Source organism: Oncorhynchus mykiss, chromosome 5 (assembly GCF_057628025.1).
Source record: "Oncorhynchus mykiss isolate SJ-2025 chromosome 5, ASM5762802v1, whole genome shotgun sequence".
Taxonomy (NCBI): Eukaryota; Metazoa; Chordata; class Actinopteri; order Salmoniformes; family Salmonidae; genus Oncorhynchus; species Oncorhynchus mykiss.
The window spans coordinates 17,316,375-17,333,671 of record NC_143026.1 but is presented as its reverse complement, the minus strand read 5'-3'; the positions used below and the strand labels follow the sequence as shown (position 1 = coordinate 17,333,671).

The following is a 17,297-nucleotide window of genomic DNA, read 5'->3' as shown; positions in this document are numbered from 1 at the left end:
TAAAAAAAAAGTTTGTTGTTTTGAAAGTGTATTGGAAAGTTCTTAGTAGCTAGCTAACTTTTTAGTTTGGATCTCGCGACGCAGTTGGCATCAGTTGCTGGGACTGCTAGTCTCTGTCCAGTGATCCTGCCAACCAAGGAAAGGGTCCGAGGAGCTATTTGGGCTTGCTAGCTGCATATCAAGCAAGCAGGTTTTCTTAAGAATAATTGTTTGGAAGCTTGAGTGAAGAGGCAACGGGACAATGTCGCGGTTAGCCATTGTGACTGGGACAATGGATTGTCTCTGGTTTATGGCTGTCTAGATCCCTGCAGTTTGTTGTTTTCAATCTTCCCTGTAACCTGCCCTGTCATGTACTAAACTGACACAAATTTCTGATGATCGGTTGAAATAATTGGAAAATAGGAAGATTGTGAGAGCTGTACTGTTAGATTTTAGTCCAGCCTTTGACATTATTGACCGTAACCTGTTGTTGAAAAAACATATGTGTTATGGCTTTTCAACCTCAGCTCTGAATCCACAAAAAGGCAATCTATCTAATAGAAATGAAAGGTTTTACTTTAATGGAAGCTTCTCTAATGTCAAACATTTAAAGTGTGGTGTACCACAGGGCAGCTCTCTAGGCCCTCTACTCTTTTCTATTTTTACCAATGACCTGCTACTGGAATTAAACAAAGCATGTGTGTCCATGTGTGCTTATAATTCAACCATATATGCATCAGCAACCACAGCTAATGAAGTCACAGAAACCCTTACCAAAGAGTGGCAGTCTGTTTTGGAATGAGTGGCCAGTAATAAACTGGTCCTGAACATCTCTAAAACTAAGAGCATTGTATTTAGTACAAATAATTCCCTTAGTTCTAGACCTCAGCTGAATCTGGTAATGAATGGTGTGGCTTTAAGGAAGTGGATGGCTGCAAATGTTCTACTTTTAAACTCGGACAAAACAGAGATGCTTGTTCTAGGGCCCAAGAAACAAAGAGCTATTCTGTTGAATCTGACAATTAATCTTGATGGTTGTACAGTCGTCTCAAATAAAACTGTGAAGGACCTCGGCGTTACTCTGGACACTGATCTCTCTTTTGATGAACATATCAATAATGTTTCAAGGACAGCTTTTTTCCATCTGCGTAACATTGCAAAATTCAGAAACTTTCTGTCCAAAAATGATGCAGAAAAATGTATCCATGCTTTTGTCACTTCTAGGTTAGACTACTGCAATGCTCTACTTTCTGTCTACCCGGATAAAGCACTGAATAAACTTCAGTTAGTACTAAACACGGCTGCTAGAATCTTGACTAGAACCAAAAAAAAATATCATATTACTCCAGTGTTAGCCTCTCTACACTGGCTTCCTGTTAAGGCAAGTGCTGATTTCAAGGTTTTACTGCTAAGCATTACATGGGCTTGCTCCTACTTATATTTCTGATTTGGTCCTGCCGTACATACCTACACGTACGCTACGGTCACAAGACGCAGGCCTCCTAACTGTCCCTAGAATTTCTAAGCAAACAGCTGAAGGCAGGGCTTTCTCCTATAGAGCTCCATTTTTATGGAATGGTCTGCCTACCCATGTGAGAGACGCAGACTCGATCTCAAGGTGAATGGAAAGGCACTGGAGCAACGAACCGCCCTTGCTGTCTCTGCCTGGCCGGTTCCCCTCTCTCCACTGGGATTCTCTGCCTCTAACCCTATTACAGGGGCTGAGTTACTGGTGCTCTTCCATGCCGTCCCTAGGAGGGGTGTGTCACTTGAGTGGATTGAGTCACTGACGTGATCTTCCTGTCTAGGTTGTGCCGTGGTGGAGATCTTTGTGGGCTATACTCGGCCTTGTCTCAGGATGGTACGTTGGTGGTTGAAGATATCCCTCTAGTGGTGTGGGACTGTGCTTTGGCAAAGTGGTTGGGGTTACATCCTGCCTGTTTGGCCCTGTCCGGGGGTATCGTCGGATGGGGCCACAGTGTCTCCCGACCCCTCCTGTCTCAGCCTCCAGTATTTATGCTGCAGTAGTTTATGTGTCGGGGGGGCTAGGGTCAGTCTGTTATATCTGGAGTATTTCTCCTGTCTTATCCGGTGTCCTGTGTGAATTTAAGTATGCTCTCTCTAATTCTCTCTCTCTTTCTCTCTTTCTTTCTTTCTTTCTTTCTTTCTTTCTTTCTTTCTTTCTTTCTCTCGCTTGGAGGACCTGTTCCCTAGGACCATTCCTCAGGACTACCTGGTCGGATGACTCCTTGCTATCCCCAGTCCACCTGGCCGTGCTGCTGCTCCAGTTTCAACTGTTCTGCCTGCAGCTGTGGAACCCTGACCTGTTCACCGGACGCGCTACTTGTCCCAGACCTGCTGTTTTCAACTCTCTAGAGACAGCAGGAGCGGTAGAGCTACTCTAAATGATCGGCTATGAAAAGCCAACTGACATTTACTCCTGAGGTGCTGACCTGTTGCACCCTCGACAACCACTGTGATTATTATTATTTGACCCTGCTGGTCATCTATGAACATTTAAACATCTTGGCCATGTTCTGTTATAATTTCCACCCTGCACAGCCAGAAGAGGACTGGCCACCCCTCATAGCCTGGTTCCTCTCTAGGTTTCTTCCTAGATTCTGGCCTTTCTAGGGAGTTTTCCCTAGCCACCGTGCTTCTACACCTGCATTGCTTGCTGTTTGGGGTTTTAGGCTGGGTTTCTGTACAGCACTTTGAGATATCAGCTGATGTAAGAAGGGCTTTATAAATACATTTGATTTGAAATTTGATTTGATTTGAACAAGTTGAGGAGACTAAATTACTTGGCCTTACCTTAGATTGTAAACTGTCATGGTCAAAACATGTAGATTCAATGGTTGTAAAGATTGGGAGAGGTCTGTCCGTAATAAAGAGATGACACCACACTCCAAAAGACAAGTTCTGCAGGCTCTAGTTTTGTCTAATTATGATTATTGTCTAGCCATGTGGTCCAGTGCTGCAAGGAAAGACCTAGTTAAGCCCAGAACAGAGCAGCACGTCTTGCTCTTCATCGTAATCAGCCTCTCTTGGCTAAGAGTTGAGGAGAGACTGATTGCATCACTTCTTCTTTTTCTAAGAAACATTAATGTGTTAAATTCAAAATTGTTTGCATAGTCAACTTACACACAGCTCTGACACACACTTTCCCCACCAGACATTCCACCAAGGGCCTTTTCACTGTCCCCAAATCCAAATCAAATTCAAGAAAGCGTACGGTATAATGTGAGGAACTCCGTTCCATCTCATATTGCTCAAATAAATGTAGTTCTGTCCTTGAGCTGTTCTTGTCTCCTAATGTTCTGTATTATGCCATGCTTCCTGCTTTGTGTGGACCCCAGGAAGAGTAGCTGCTGCTTTTGCAACAGTTAATGGGGAATGGTATAGGTGAAGACGGGTGTTTACTGGGAACTATGGGCACACAAGTAAATCAGTGCCCAGTAAAAACCCGTCTTCACCTATATGTCTAATAGGTCCTATTAACCTTACAAAGGGAAAATCTGGCTTTTGACAAGGAATGACATTCTAATTTCCAAATGTCTATATTTTATAAAACAAACAAGAAACATTTAAAAAGCTTATAGAAAGACAATAGCCTCCTTAATGACAAAAAAGCATCCTATAAAATCCACACTTGCATCATTATTTTGATTAGACTAGGTTGTGTTTGGTTGTAGGTTGAAGTTTTGGTGTTTTGGGCCCGAATCATTTTCCCTCAACACTTCTATCCCATGTTTTTTAAAACTCTGTGTGTAGGCCCACCCCATATAAATGTCATACCACTAGGCCTACATGTCTTTCCTCTTTCCCAATAAGATGTTTAAAGTGAATTGGCATATTCCTAAATATCAATGATGAATATTCTCAGTAGGCTATTCAAGGACTATTTGGGAGCATAGGCCTACTTAAAAAGGCTATAGGGAGGGAAAGAAATTGAGCTAGGGTAGACCGGGGCTAAATGTAACATAGTTACCGTGAGTAATGGTAGCTAAGACGCATATATTGTTTGTATAAAATGTTTTTAATCAAACAAAAAAAATTGTACTCAAACAACATACATATCTCAGCTGCCATTACTCACTGTAACCACGTTTCTGGGACATGCCAGTCGTTTACAATTAAAACCAAAAGTGTCATAGGTGAAATGTTACAATTAACCCAGTAGGTGTGGTTAAATGTAACAGTCTTTGATCCTAAAAATACGGGGTAATAAAACAACAAAATTATTTGAAACAAATATTTGGATGAAAACAAAATTGATAAACAAATTATTATATTTTTTTTACCAACTTTTTCTCCCCAATTTCGTGATTACCATCTCGTATGCAACTCCCCAACGGGCTCGGGAGAGGCGAAAGTCAAGTCATGCTTCCTCCGAAACATGACATGCCAAACCACACTTCTTAACACGCGCTCACTTAACCAGGAAGCCAGCTGCACCAATGTGTCGGAGGAAACTGTTCAACTGATGTTTGAAATCCGCCTGCAGGTGCCCGACCCACCACAAGGAGTTGCTAGAGCGCGATGAGCCAAGTGAAGCCCCCCCCGGCCAAACCCTCCCCTAACCCAGAGGACACTGGGCGAATTTTGCGACACCCTATAGGACTCCCGATCACAGCCAGTAATGCCACAGGATCAAACCCCAGGCTGTAGTGACACCGCAACACTGCGATGCAGTGCCTTAGACCCCTGCACCACTCGGGAGGCCCCAAACAAAATATTTTAATTTGACCAAATATTTCATTTTTTTTATTTATAATTGTCATTCAAAGGAATGAATTTGACTTTTTATATTTTTCAAAGTTATTAACTTGGTTGTACTGGGATACTTTATAGGAAGAAGTTACATTTTATATCACTATGTGAATGTGTCTAAAAACAATATAAAATACCATAGTATTTGTTGTAGGTGCACTAACCCCGATACATCTAATCTTTGTGCGAAAATACACAAGTTTTGTGCGAAAATACAATAATTACTGTCAACTATACCACTCAAAATATATTTTAACTGATAAAAATGATTGAAGTGATAATGCCCGAGAAGCTGGTGTTTGGAGGAGATATTGACACTGGTGTTGTTAGGCCCGACACGAAGTCCAAGGCCGGCTAACCATGCAAATATCCTCCAAAGGCGGTCTTCGACTGCATTATCGTTCTTATACAATGGGTTACCAACATGTGATTTCTATATTTTAATAAAAAGTTTGATTCATTTATTCATACTATTTCATCCTTCCACAAGATATAGTACCGACACAAACCTAGGGTTGACACCCAAGCCGGCTGGTCGTTTGGTCTATTGGTTTGGTTGTTAGAGACATTCTACGGCTAACTTACAGCCAGAATAAAAGCAAAGTAGCTGCCTTTGCATTAGTTTAAGCTGTTTTCTAGTGACATTTATTTGGATAAATCCATAACAGAACAACGACTGTTAGCGCACAGCCAAGACAATGCAGCAGTGGCTTCGGGACGAGTCTCTGAATGTCCGAGTGGCCCAGCAAGAGCCCGGACTTGAATCTGAGCAAACAGCTCTGGAGAGACCTGAATCGTGCTGACTTTATGTCATTGTGCGATGACATCATTACATAGAATACACAATAACGTTACTCAAATTGAAAAATATGATCTCTGAAAAATATGATTTAACATGTTAGTTTAGATTTTTTTGTTCATTAGCATATAGTTTTATTTGTAAAAGTAATACACATTTTTATTTAGAAAGAACATTGAAAAAGTACACATTATTATTTATTTTCTTTTTAACTAGTGAACCTACACATTCTGAACAAATAGTTTTAAGCAGTGTATTGGTGTAACGGCTGTTGGAAGGAGAGGACCAAGGTGCAGCGTGGTACGTGTTCCTACTTTTATTTGAACTGAACACTGAAATAACAAAAACATAGAACGAACGAAACCGAAACAGTTCTGCCTGGTGCAGACAAAAACAGCTACCTACAAAACACAGGTGGGAAAAGGCTACCTAAGTATGATTCTCAATCAGAGACAACGATAGACAGCTGCCTCTGATTGAGAACCACACAGAAATAGATAACATAGAATGCCCACCCCAACTCACACCCTGACCAAACCAAAAGAGAGACAAAGGGATCTAAGGTCAGGGCGTGACAGTAACCCCCCCAAAGGTGCGGACGCCGGACGCAAAACCTAAACCTATAGGGGAGGGTCTGGGTGGGCATCTATCTGCGGGGGCGGCTCTGGTGCGGGACGTGGACCCCGCTCCACCTTAGGCTTGGCCCACTTGGAGGGCGCCTCTGGCAGCGGGCCCCGGGACAGGACTCACCAGGCTGGGGAGACATACAGGCGGCCTCCTTCTTGGCCGAGTCACCGGACACACTGGGCCGTGGAGGCGCACTCGAGCGCAGAGCTTGCCTCACCTGTTCTGGATGGATGCCAGCTTCCACCCAGCAAATGCGGAACGCTGGCACCGAGCACACCAGCCTGTGAATGCTCGGCCAAGACACAGTGCGCATCACCCCATAGCACGGGGCACGACCAGTCACATGCTCGCCCCAGTAAGCACGGGGGAGTGGGCTCAGGTCTCCAACCTGACGCCGCCACACTTCCTGTGTGCCCCCCCACACGTTTTTTTTTTTGGGGGGGGGGGGGGGGGGGGCTGCCTTGCCAGCCGTGTTCCCTCATACCGCAGCATGGTACATGTTCATACTTTTATTTAAACTGAAATAATGCCAACGAACGAAACGGTTCTGTCTGGTGCAGACACAAAAAAACAGAAAACAACTACCCACAAAACACAGGTGGGAAAAGGTTACCTAAGTATGGTTCTCAATCAGAGACAACGATAGACAGCTGCCTCTGATTGAGAACCACACCCGGCCAAACACACAGAAATAGAAAACATAGAATACAACATAGAATGCCCACCCCAACTCACGCCCTGACCAAACCAAAATAGAGACATAAAAGGATCTCTAAGGTCAGGGAGTGACAATTGGTAGTTAGTTAACATGCTACCTAACTGATCAACAATTATAGGTACAAGGTATATATGCTATCTTATTGAACAAGCAACTTAACTCAAATAATGATGTGTGCTAGGCATCTCTCTCCAGGTTGCTGTGCTGCTTGGCTGGCTAGCTGCTTAATGGTTTCCTCCAGATATTGCCACTGTTCTCGCACACACTGTAGTGCACACTGCCACCATCAGCTGTGTGTCTCCACCAGTTCCAGAAAGTCCACTCCTTGTGTACGTACTGTAAATATGATGAATCATAGATTGGCAAGGAAATCCTCTTCATCTTCACTGTCCAACTGCATTGTCACGGAGCTGGAACCAGCAGTAGAGGATGCAGAGGCCTTAAAGCTGTACGCTGCTGCTGAACTTCACCTGGTAGTTTATGCTGGTAACAGGTATCACCAGCCAGCTTCAGTCCATACCGCACGAGGAGTATGGAGTTGAGAGTGTGCAGTGACATTCTATTTCTTAACTTTGACTTGACCACACTCATTTGGCTGAACAGCCGTTCAACCTCCGCATTTGAGTGTGGCAAGGAGAGGGCAGCGAGTGTAGCTTTGCACAGTTCTTCAAATGGATTTGACCCAGAAGAGTCCGTGTAGTTATTGACACTCCAAAACGCGACTGTATTTTCAGTTGAGTCCCGCCAAAACAGATGGATGTTTTTCCATTGGGAAACAATTTTATAAATTGTTTGGGGCCGGTACCCCAGTAGCTCAGCTACTTTAATAATTTCAGTGGTATCTTTATTGTGCTTTAGCGTTTCCTTAACACTGAACAAGGCCATGTGTCACAAGGCTTCAAGGTTGTCTGGGAGCCTTGCTTGTGGCTCCTTGCTTAAAGCAACAATGTAGTTGATGCACTGTCTCCGAATGACCTTTTTGTCCTCTGGCGCAAGACTGAGTTGGTACACCGTGCTCTCTAAAAGGTACCCACGGTATGCTGATGGACTGAGATGTCCATCAATGGCATCCTTCAGGACATCAATTTTTGCCATAGAGTTGACTACTCTGCTGCAAATTGATGTTAATAGGTGTACCAGATTGTCCAAAAGCTTGACAGGATCTGTTTGCTCTCCCTCAAATGACTTCACTGCAACTTGTACGTCAGACAGGATTGATTTCAAGAATGTCAGGTAGACACATAGTTGGTCTTGTCCATGTACATGGTGAGGAGCACATCCACCATGTAGCAATGCTCACTGGCCTTGGTCACCTCAAAGTGGAGTTTCAGTTCTTCCCACCGGCTCAATATATGAGTTACCGCAGGCTCAATCGATAGCCAACGTGTGGCACACACTTTGGTGATATACAGGGGTTTCTGGCCACAATTAATGGTGGCATACACTGCTTTGTACGCCTCGTGCCATTTTGGGGAAATGGAAAACCAGTTGTAGGTTTCCCTGATTAAGTAATCAACACTCCTAGGGATGGTTTCTTTGGATGCTGCACTGACAGCCAATTGTAAAGAATGGCACACACAGCGGATGAGAACCAAATTGGGCAATGCACATTCTTCTTTTAAAATCTTGTGCACCCCGTTGTGCACCTCAGTCATCACAGACGCATTATCAGTGCCAATACCCTGACGATTCTCTTTTTTAAAGTTACACTTCTCAAGAAACTCAACTGCCGCCTTTGCTATTGATCTGGCATCGCCCCCCTCCAATTCATTCAGACCAAGAAAGGTGGACACAACGGTTATTTTTTTAGCACTGAAATACCGAATACCCAGGTATTTCGAGACACTGACATCAGTGGACTAATCCAAAAGGAGACTGAACTTCTCCTTCCCCACATCTGATGTTACTCTTTTGAGAAAATAAGGAGCCAATACTCCCCTAATCATTTCTGTGCACTTGGTGCAGTGCATTTGGAAGTTTGTTGCTGTCACGGAATCTGAAAAGGCATCTTTGCAAGCCATACCTAAATGTTCGCATGCTAGCAGCGAACAATGCTCCGCAATGGCCATTGGCATAGTAGCTTCTGCTCTTTTGCAGTTATCCACTTTCTTAACCAACTGTGGTAATGTAGACTGCGTTGTGGGGTTGTACAGTTTTGATTGATTTATATGCTTTGCTGTAAAAACAATGTTTTTTTGATGTCATACATTTTTGCAAGCATATCTGATTTGCAGTACTCACAGTATGCCCAACACTCATCCCCAATTACTGGCTTCAGCCACCCTTTAAATTCAGCTACAGACTCCTACTCTTTTCTGTACTTCTGGCTGTACAGTTTTGACTGAGACATGTTGATTGATGTTGTAAGTTCTGTTCAAGATCAAACATTTGTGACCAAATATATTCATTGGGTTTGTCTCCTCGAACGCACACTACTGCTGCTACAGTCAGCCAACAATGATTTACAATTTGCTGAAATTGCTGCTGGCCTGTTGCTGCCTGTGCACGAGCTGAGCGCCTGCTGCTGACGTCACTCACAATGCACTTTTGCAGCCAGGCACGTGTGTTTTGACTGAGTCTGTGACAGAAAAATCGTTTTTGTGTCATTTAGAGGGAAAATGCATTTTAGCATTTGAGTAACTTTTCAAAAGTTTCTAAAAGTTCCAAATACATTTTTAAAAGTAGCTAAATGTGTTGCTAGGTGCTGTTTGAAAAAACGTTGCCAGGGTACTCTGAAAAGTTGCTAAATCTAGCAACAAAATTGCTAAATTGGCAACACTGGTCTCATCCCCGACTCTCGATATGTTCATTACTATGGGACAGCTGGAGATCAAATTTGAATATTTAAACATTGTTTTTAATGTCAGAGAGACAGACAGCAATGTTTATACAATTCTCGGGAGCATAATGTCACAATATACACGTAAGAAATATACATAATTCTGTTTGTGCCATTGAAAAACTAAATGCACAACATAAACTCAACTGAAAGTCAGTCCACATCACATGCTCATTCAGTGAGTCCATGTCCATTTATCCAGAATGGATCCCAGTCATTTTCCTCTCCTTCCGCTTTACAAATCTGTGAATAGCAATGTGGCGGATACCCAGCAGGAATGCACTTAAACTTTACAGTTAAATTGGTTTCAGATGAGGGAAAGCATACAGGAGATGAAGCTGCTTTAGATCATTGTGCCTCCTAGCCACCAGCAGCTGAATGGCAACATCTGGTGGCAAAAATATATATTACACTCAAAAGCATTTGACGTTGCAAACACATCAGTTATTAATATATATATATATTTTTTTAATTGAACTTTTATATAACCTATGATGATCACAATATGACATTGATTGACAGATTGAAATGTATTATTTGCGTTGTATGCTACTGCACTTTTGTAGTCTTTCAAAGCAGGACTTCTGTATTGACGAACATTGTGGACTCGTTATCTTGATAGGCTAAGGAAGAAATATGTGAATTCATATCCATTTCAGAAGCAAACTATAGAAGTGGCCCAGATAGAATACTTTAAAAATGATATCCTTCCCTCTTCCTCTTCCCTTCCTTGGAGTAATCACTGATTCAACATGATTGGATGTGTGTAACAGTGAAGAAGGAAGTATGCATTTTAAAGTATTTAAACATGGCCCGTACCTGACATGAACAACAAAACAAATTGATCGGATTTGCCATGAGTAGTGTATTAAAATCAATGTTTACATCCTTAGTACTCTGTCCGCTATTTGTTGAAATAAACGCTTATCCTACTTAAGGGGGCTTATTTTACTGTTACACCCGGAACAACCTCGATTGGGATTTAATGCAACACCAAACGCTTTTCCGGTCTCTTTTCACCCACCCATAAGAAGAGAATGGTGAGTGGAAAAATAGTCAGAGATGTATCGTACAACATCTATTTCTGTATCTGTTTATTTTACCATACATTGTTGCGATTTGCGACTTGTAATCACAAATAATGGTTTCTCATCGATATTGTTTTTGATGCAACGTTAGATGGTGTATAAAAACCTTGAATGTTTGCTTGCCTAAAAGCTTGCTGGCTATCTTGCCTATTCAGCTAGTTAACTTGCTACCGGAAAAGTAATGTGCTCTTTCAACTAAAGCACACTTTATTTCGGGTGTGAAGAATTTACTATGCGTTATTCACGAGACTTAAATAAATGTGAACATGTATATCTAGCTAGCTCAATGCCTATCTACCGGTAGTTAACATGGCTAACGTCAACTTTCTAGCAAAGGAAGCATTGCTAACGTTAGCTGCCTTGCCTCAAGCAAACATTGAATTAAGTTGCCAGGAATTTGACTAGAAACGTTCGTAGTCCATCTTAATTATTATTTGTCATTTCCCGCACTGCCGACTGTATGCTCTGCAAATAATTATCAGTCTTGTCAATTATGTTTTCAATACAAATGTCTTTACACATGAATTTCAGTGACTTTTTCTTGTTGGCTGAGACATGATCCCGACTTCTCCGTTCATGCTCACTGGATGACAAAGGTCTTTGGCTAAATTATGGACCTTGTGTGTTTCAGACGAAGGGTACATCGTCCTTCGGAAAGCGGCGTAATAAGACGCACGCTCTGTGCCGTCGCTGTGGCTCCAAGGCTTACCACCTGCAGAAGTCGTCCTGCGGGAAGTGTGGGTATCCCGAGAAACGCAAGAGAAGGTGTAAGTGCCATTCCTTGAACAATCAATTGATTCATTGTAAAAAAAAACTGCTATATTGTAAACAATATGTCAGACCTGTGGGCATTCTGTCTTAACTTGTTGAATAATGAGGGTTGTTACTGCATTGTCTTTTACTTTTTACCTTGTTAGAATATTTTACACCTGTATGCAGCATCACACAATTAATGTTTACTGCCCAGTGTCTTGTCAATGATGTTTTCAATACAAATGTCTGAACATATGAATTTCAGTGATTCTTACTTTGTGACTGAGACAAGACCCCAACCTCTTCAAGTATGCACATTGGTTGACAGCTCTTTCCATAATGTGTGCCCCCACATCTGTTGACAGGAGTGAGGATATTTGGGAATGTTTGCCTTAAACCTTTGATCCTGCTTTGTGACAATTTGTGTACTTTTTTGTGTCTTTCTGTAGACAACTGGAGCGCTAAGGCCAAGAGGAGGAACACCACTGGGTCTGGCCGCCTGAGACACCTGCGAGTCGTCTACCGCAGATTCAGGTGAGCACTCGTATAAAGCCAGCGGTACACAGTACTGCTGAGATTATTTTCCTTTTTCTTCATTTCCTGGAAAACCAAGGTCATTCAGTAGGGCACATGGTAAAATGTTTGGATCTGAAAATTGCATTCTTACTGGACAAGTTCGAGTTGGTCGCTATTCCCCCTTCAAAGCGTTTTCTCCTGTTTCCTGTCTACTCTCACTGCGACCCTGGTTTGTGTGGACTCCAGCCAATCGTTAACATTAGTGCAGGGGTGTCAAACTCATTCCACGGAGGGCAGTGTCTGCAGGTTTTTTTTTAGGAGTTTCTTTACTAATTGGTGACCTTGAATGATTAATTAGTTCGGGTGGGGAGAGAACCAGCAGACACTCGACCCTCTGTGGAGAAATGAAAACCTGCAGGACTGGCTCTCAAGGGCCTTGGTTGATCACATGCTAAAGACATGCAGGTCATTCTACAATGGGAGTTAAATTGTGGTTGTTGATGCTCTGTTATATGTGAATCGATCTGAGTCTGGTTGTGGCCAATAAGCCACTGCAATCCCCCTGTTTGCGCTGTTACAACTGTTGCTTTGAAATAATGCTAGCGGAAATGAGCTTGCCAATTATGTCACAAAATAAATGTCTGAACTGATGACGCCGGATTATTAAAAATAATAATAATAAATTAAAGATCTTTACTAAAGCAAGCTCCACTGCCCCATCAGTTGTGACATAGGGGTCCCTGAGAAGAGTTCTGAAAACCACTGACCTAGGAGCCATGTAGAACTACATATTCTGCCACATCTGTTTATGGCCATCTGTTACGTAGTTGGATCAGCACTAGCATATGCATCCAAGAGACTTCCACAAATAACACCACAAACTGTGAAGACTACCTTAGTGACTGTCAGAAATGTTGCTTATTACCTTAGGTGATCCGTAAGGTTACAATTAGTCTTCTACATAATGTACAGATGTCATGTTTTCTTTCCCCGTCCTTTTCAGGAATGGGTTCCGGGAAGGGACCACCCCAAAGCCTAAGCGTGCTGCAGTGGCTGCCTCCAGCTCGTCCTAGACACACTTTGGATTTACTTGTTTAAATAAATGTGCTGTTGATAGTTTTGAGTCGTCTGGGTTTTTTCTCAGTATAACATGAATCATCCATTTAATTATTTCCACAACAGATAAGCGTGAACTGTGCAGTGCACTGGGGTTGACCAATCCCAATTGAGAGAAAAAACATTTTCTTATCCTACCTTTTTTCTTTTATTTAACAGGTTTTTCTGTCTACTTGCACCTTTGCTCCAATTTAGTGCAAGCAGTCATTACCATGCCACTGCTTTTATCATTGGTTGACAGCCTCTAACAGCTGTGGAAATGGTATGGATATGAATGTTTTTTTATAGTTCTGTGGTGAAATGATAAAATATGCCCTTTAGCAGACTTTTATCCAAATTGACTTAGTCATGCATACATGTAAGTATGGGTGGTCCTGGGAATCAAACCCACAATCCTGGCATTTCAAGTGCAAACGCTTTAGGTTCCAAGTCAAATCCAATTTTATTGGTTGTGTGTTCAGATATGTGATTATCAAATCAAGCTGTATTTATACAGCACATTTCAGACATGGACTGCAACAGGAAATGCTTTACTGGAAAAAACAAAAGCTCCCCAGTGGTGCAGTGGCCTAAGGCACTGCATCTCGGTGTAAGAGGTGTCACTACAGTCCCTGGTTCAAATCCAGGCTGTATCACAGCCGGCTGTGGTTGGGAGGCCCATAGGGTGGTGCACAATTGGCCCGTGGTAGGCTGTCATTGTAAATAACAATTTGTTCTTAGCTGACTTGTCTAATTAAAAATATGACACACTGAATGACTAAAACTGCTGGAATTATGTTAGATCTCATGTCCACAGTTTTGGCCCCCCTCGGGTACTCTGACAGGCTATTCCAGAGCCTGGGGGCATAACTAAAGGCTGCCTGTTGGTCCTAGGCTTTGGGATAGTTAAAAAGGCCCGTGCCTGAGGGAACTACTGGGTACATATGCTTTTAAATTGTCTTGACATGTTTTGGGGTGCAAAATTGTGGATTGGTTTTAAGAATATTAATGTATTCTAGAACTCACAGGCAGCCAGTGCAGAGACCTTGAAACCGGTGTAATGTGTGCTCTCCGTATGGCCTTGATCAGTACCCGTGCTCCGCATTCTCTGTTTTGCACTTGACCGATAGCTTTCGTGGGTAGACCAAACAGGAGAGCATTGTAGTCAAGCCTGCTTGTAATAGTCTCTTCCATGCTTTTATCTGCTTGAGAAATTGCCGCAATGTTCCTCACGTGGTAAAAAGCTATTTTGGTCACGTTCCTAATGTGATTTGAAATTAAGTTCAGAATCTAAAATAACACTTAGATTTTTTTACCTGGTATCTTCATTGCCCGTGAATGAAAATGTGCAGCTAGATTCTCAGCGGTTTGGCTCCCACAATAAGTACCTTGGTCTTGTCTTGATTTATCTGGAGGAAGTTGTGAGCCATCCAAGTATTTAAATCACAAGAACTGTCAATTTATTTGTGACGCTAAAATCCTAACACTGCCAAAGGGTTAACATATAAACTGAACCATACCAGACCCAAAATCGAACCTTGTGGAACGCCACGTGTTATGTTCAAGGGTGACAACTCGACCGGTTAAATAGGTCCTAAACCCAAAGTCGCCAAACAGAATGTCCATACAGCTGAGAGCATTAGTAAAAATACAGTCTGTCCCCCCCACCCCTTAAGCAACTAAACATTAACAAAACAGGTTCGTTCACATTGGGGGCTGAGCATGGAAATGAGAGAGTTCACCCAAATTACAAAGTGACATATTGGTTTCCTTAGTCTGTAATCAGTCTATGGACTTGCCTGGAAACCCAAGGTTGAATTGCATTGAATTCTATGTTGGGCAAAATAATCGTTTGAATCAGGAACATTTTCTCTCATGACCTTTACAAGCCAGAATGTTGAATAAAATTATATTTGAATGTACTTTTCCGGTTGTCCGTGTAGTTGGTCCTTTTGAGTATAGGAATGAGAGACAATATATCCACTGGAATGTATAATTACATCAACTTTCAAAGCGCAGGTAGTGCGTTAGATTTCTATCACCTGAAGCATGCGTAGAAAATATAAATATGTGCACGAGACGCATGGATACTTGCCGAGCTCGTGCACGTGTTCACACGTGTTCACATGGCTCTGCCAGTGCTCTGCCAGTGCTACCAGAAAAAACTATGCAAATACAGAATACACCCCCAAGTCCAGGAAAGTTTACAAGCCAAACAAGCCCAATTGGAATGATGAGTTTGCGTGGAAAAAAATAAGTCCATTGTTATATGGGTCAGATTGACCCGCACAGTTTAATAAACACATTCAAGACAGTCAAAGAATCAAGTAAAAACAGCCAAAACTATTTTGTCAGACCTTTCAGAAAGAAGAAATACAATAACATTTGATTTCAAAAACTCTATTTAAGAACTATTTGTTAAACATATTTCCTTTCTCACAAACAAGCATTTCATGTTTGTAGCTCAGGTCGGTATTGTGATGAAATGGAAGTGGAAAGACTATGTAACTATTGTGACCTTGAAGAAATAGAGAATGAAAATCATTTTATCCTCTATTGCCCTTTCTACCACGATATACACTTGCTCTTATTCCAGAAAGCCCACCAGATATACTCTGACTTGACTAGTTAAATAAAGGTTCAAATAAATTTTTAAAAAATGTGGCGAATGATGACATATTTTTTTGTCCATTGTGTATTTCCGTTTGCTTGTCTCCCATATGAATCTTCTCTTTGTTCCAGACTGGGTTCAAATGCCTTGTTTATTTTTTTATTTTTTTCTGTTTTTACACATACATATACTGAACATGCATATATATATATATATATATATATGCATGTTCAGTATATGTATGTGTAAAAACAGTTTAAGTCAGAAGTTTACATACACTTAGGTTGGAGCCATTAAAACTTGTTTTTCAACCACTCCACAAATTTCTTGTTAACAAACTATAGTTTTGTCAGGTTAGGACATCTACTTTGTGCATGACATTTTTCCAACTATTGTTTACAGACAGATTATTTCACTTATAATTCACTGTATCACAATTCCAATGGGTCAGAGGTTTACATACACTAAGTTGACTGTGCCTTTAAACAGCTTGGAAAATTCCAGAAAATTATGTCATGGCTTTAGAAGCTTCTGATAGGCTAAATGACATAATTTGAGTCAATTGTAGGTGTACCTGTGGATGTATTTCAAGGCCTACCTTCAAACTCTGCCTCTTTGCTTGACATCATGGGAAAATCAAAAGAAATCAGCCACAAATTGTAGACCTCCACAAGTCTGGTTCATCCTTGGGAGCAATTTCCAAACGCCTGAAGGTACCACGTTCATCTGTAGAAACAATAGTATGCAAGTATAAACACCATGGGACCACGCAGCCGTCAGGAGATGCGTTCTGTCTCCAAGAGATTAACGTACTTTGGTGTGAAAAGTGCAAATCAATCCATGAACAACAGCAAAGGACCTTGTGAAGATGTTGGAGGAAACAGGTACAAAAGTATCTATATCCACAGTAAAACGAGTCCTATATCGACATAACCTGAAAGGTCGCTCAACAAGAAAGAAGCCACTGCTCCAAAACCAACATAAAAAAGCCAGACCCCGGTTTGCAACTGCACATGGGGACAAAGATTGTACTTTTTGAGAAATGTGCTCTGGTCTGATGAAACAAAAATAGAACTGTTTGGCCATAATGACCATCGTTATGTTTGGAGGAAAAAGGAGGAGGCTTGCAAACCGAAGAACACCATCCCAACCGCGAAGCATGGGGGTGCAGGAGGGACTGGTGCACTTCACATAATAGATGGCATCATGAGGGAAGAAAATTATGTGGATATATTGAAGCAACATCTCAAGACATCAGTCAAGTTAAAGTTAAAGCTTGGTCGCAAATGGATCTTCCAAATGGACAATGACACCAAGCATACATCCAAAGTTGTGGCAAAATGGCTTAAGGACAACAAGGTCAAGGTATTGGAGTGGCCATCACAAAGCCCTGACCTCAATCCCATAGACAATTTGTGGGCTGAACTGAAAAAGTGTGTGCGAGCAAGGAGGCCTACAAACCTTACTCAGTTACACCAGCTCTGTCAGGAGGAATGAGC

At 41.9% G+C, this 17,297-nt stretch overlaps 1 protein-coding gene and 1 non-coding gene across 2 annotated transcripts; both read left to right on the top strand.

Annotated features, from left to right (window-relative positions):
• The first annotated feature begins 10,458 nt into the window (after positions 1 to 10,458).
• LOC110523343 (large ribosomal subunit protein eL37) lies at positions 10,459 to 13,208 on the top strand. Its single transcript, XM_021601960.3, has 4 exons — positions 10,459 to 10,775; positions 11,455 to 11,590; positions 12,026 to 12,110; positions 13,096 to 13,208. Exons 1-4 carry the CDS (start codon positions 10,773 to 10,775, stop codon positions 13,163 to 13,165), a joined length of 294 nt encoding a protein of 97 aa, XP_021457635.1. The 5' UTR covers positions 10,459 to 10,772; the 3' UTR covers positions 13,166 to 13,208.
• Positions 11,792 to 11,870, top strand: LOC118964776 (small nucleolar RNA SNORD72). The gene has a single exon (XR_005051969.1). It is a non-coding gene; the product is annotated as a small nucleolar RNA SNORD72 (small nucleolar RNA).
• Positions 13,209 to 17,297: the final 4,089 nt, after the last annotated feature.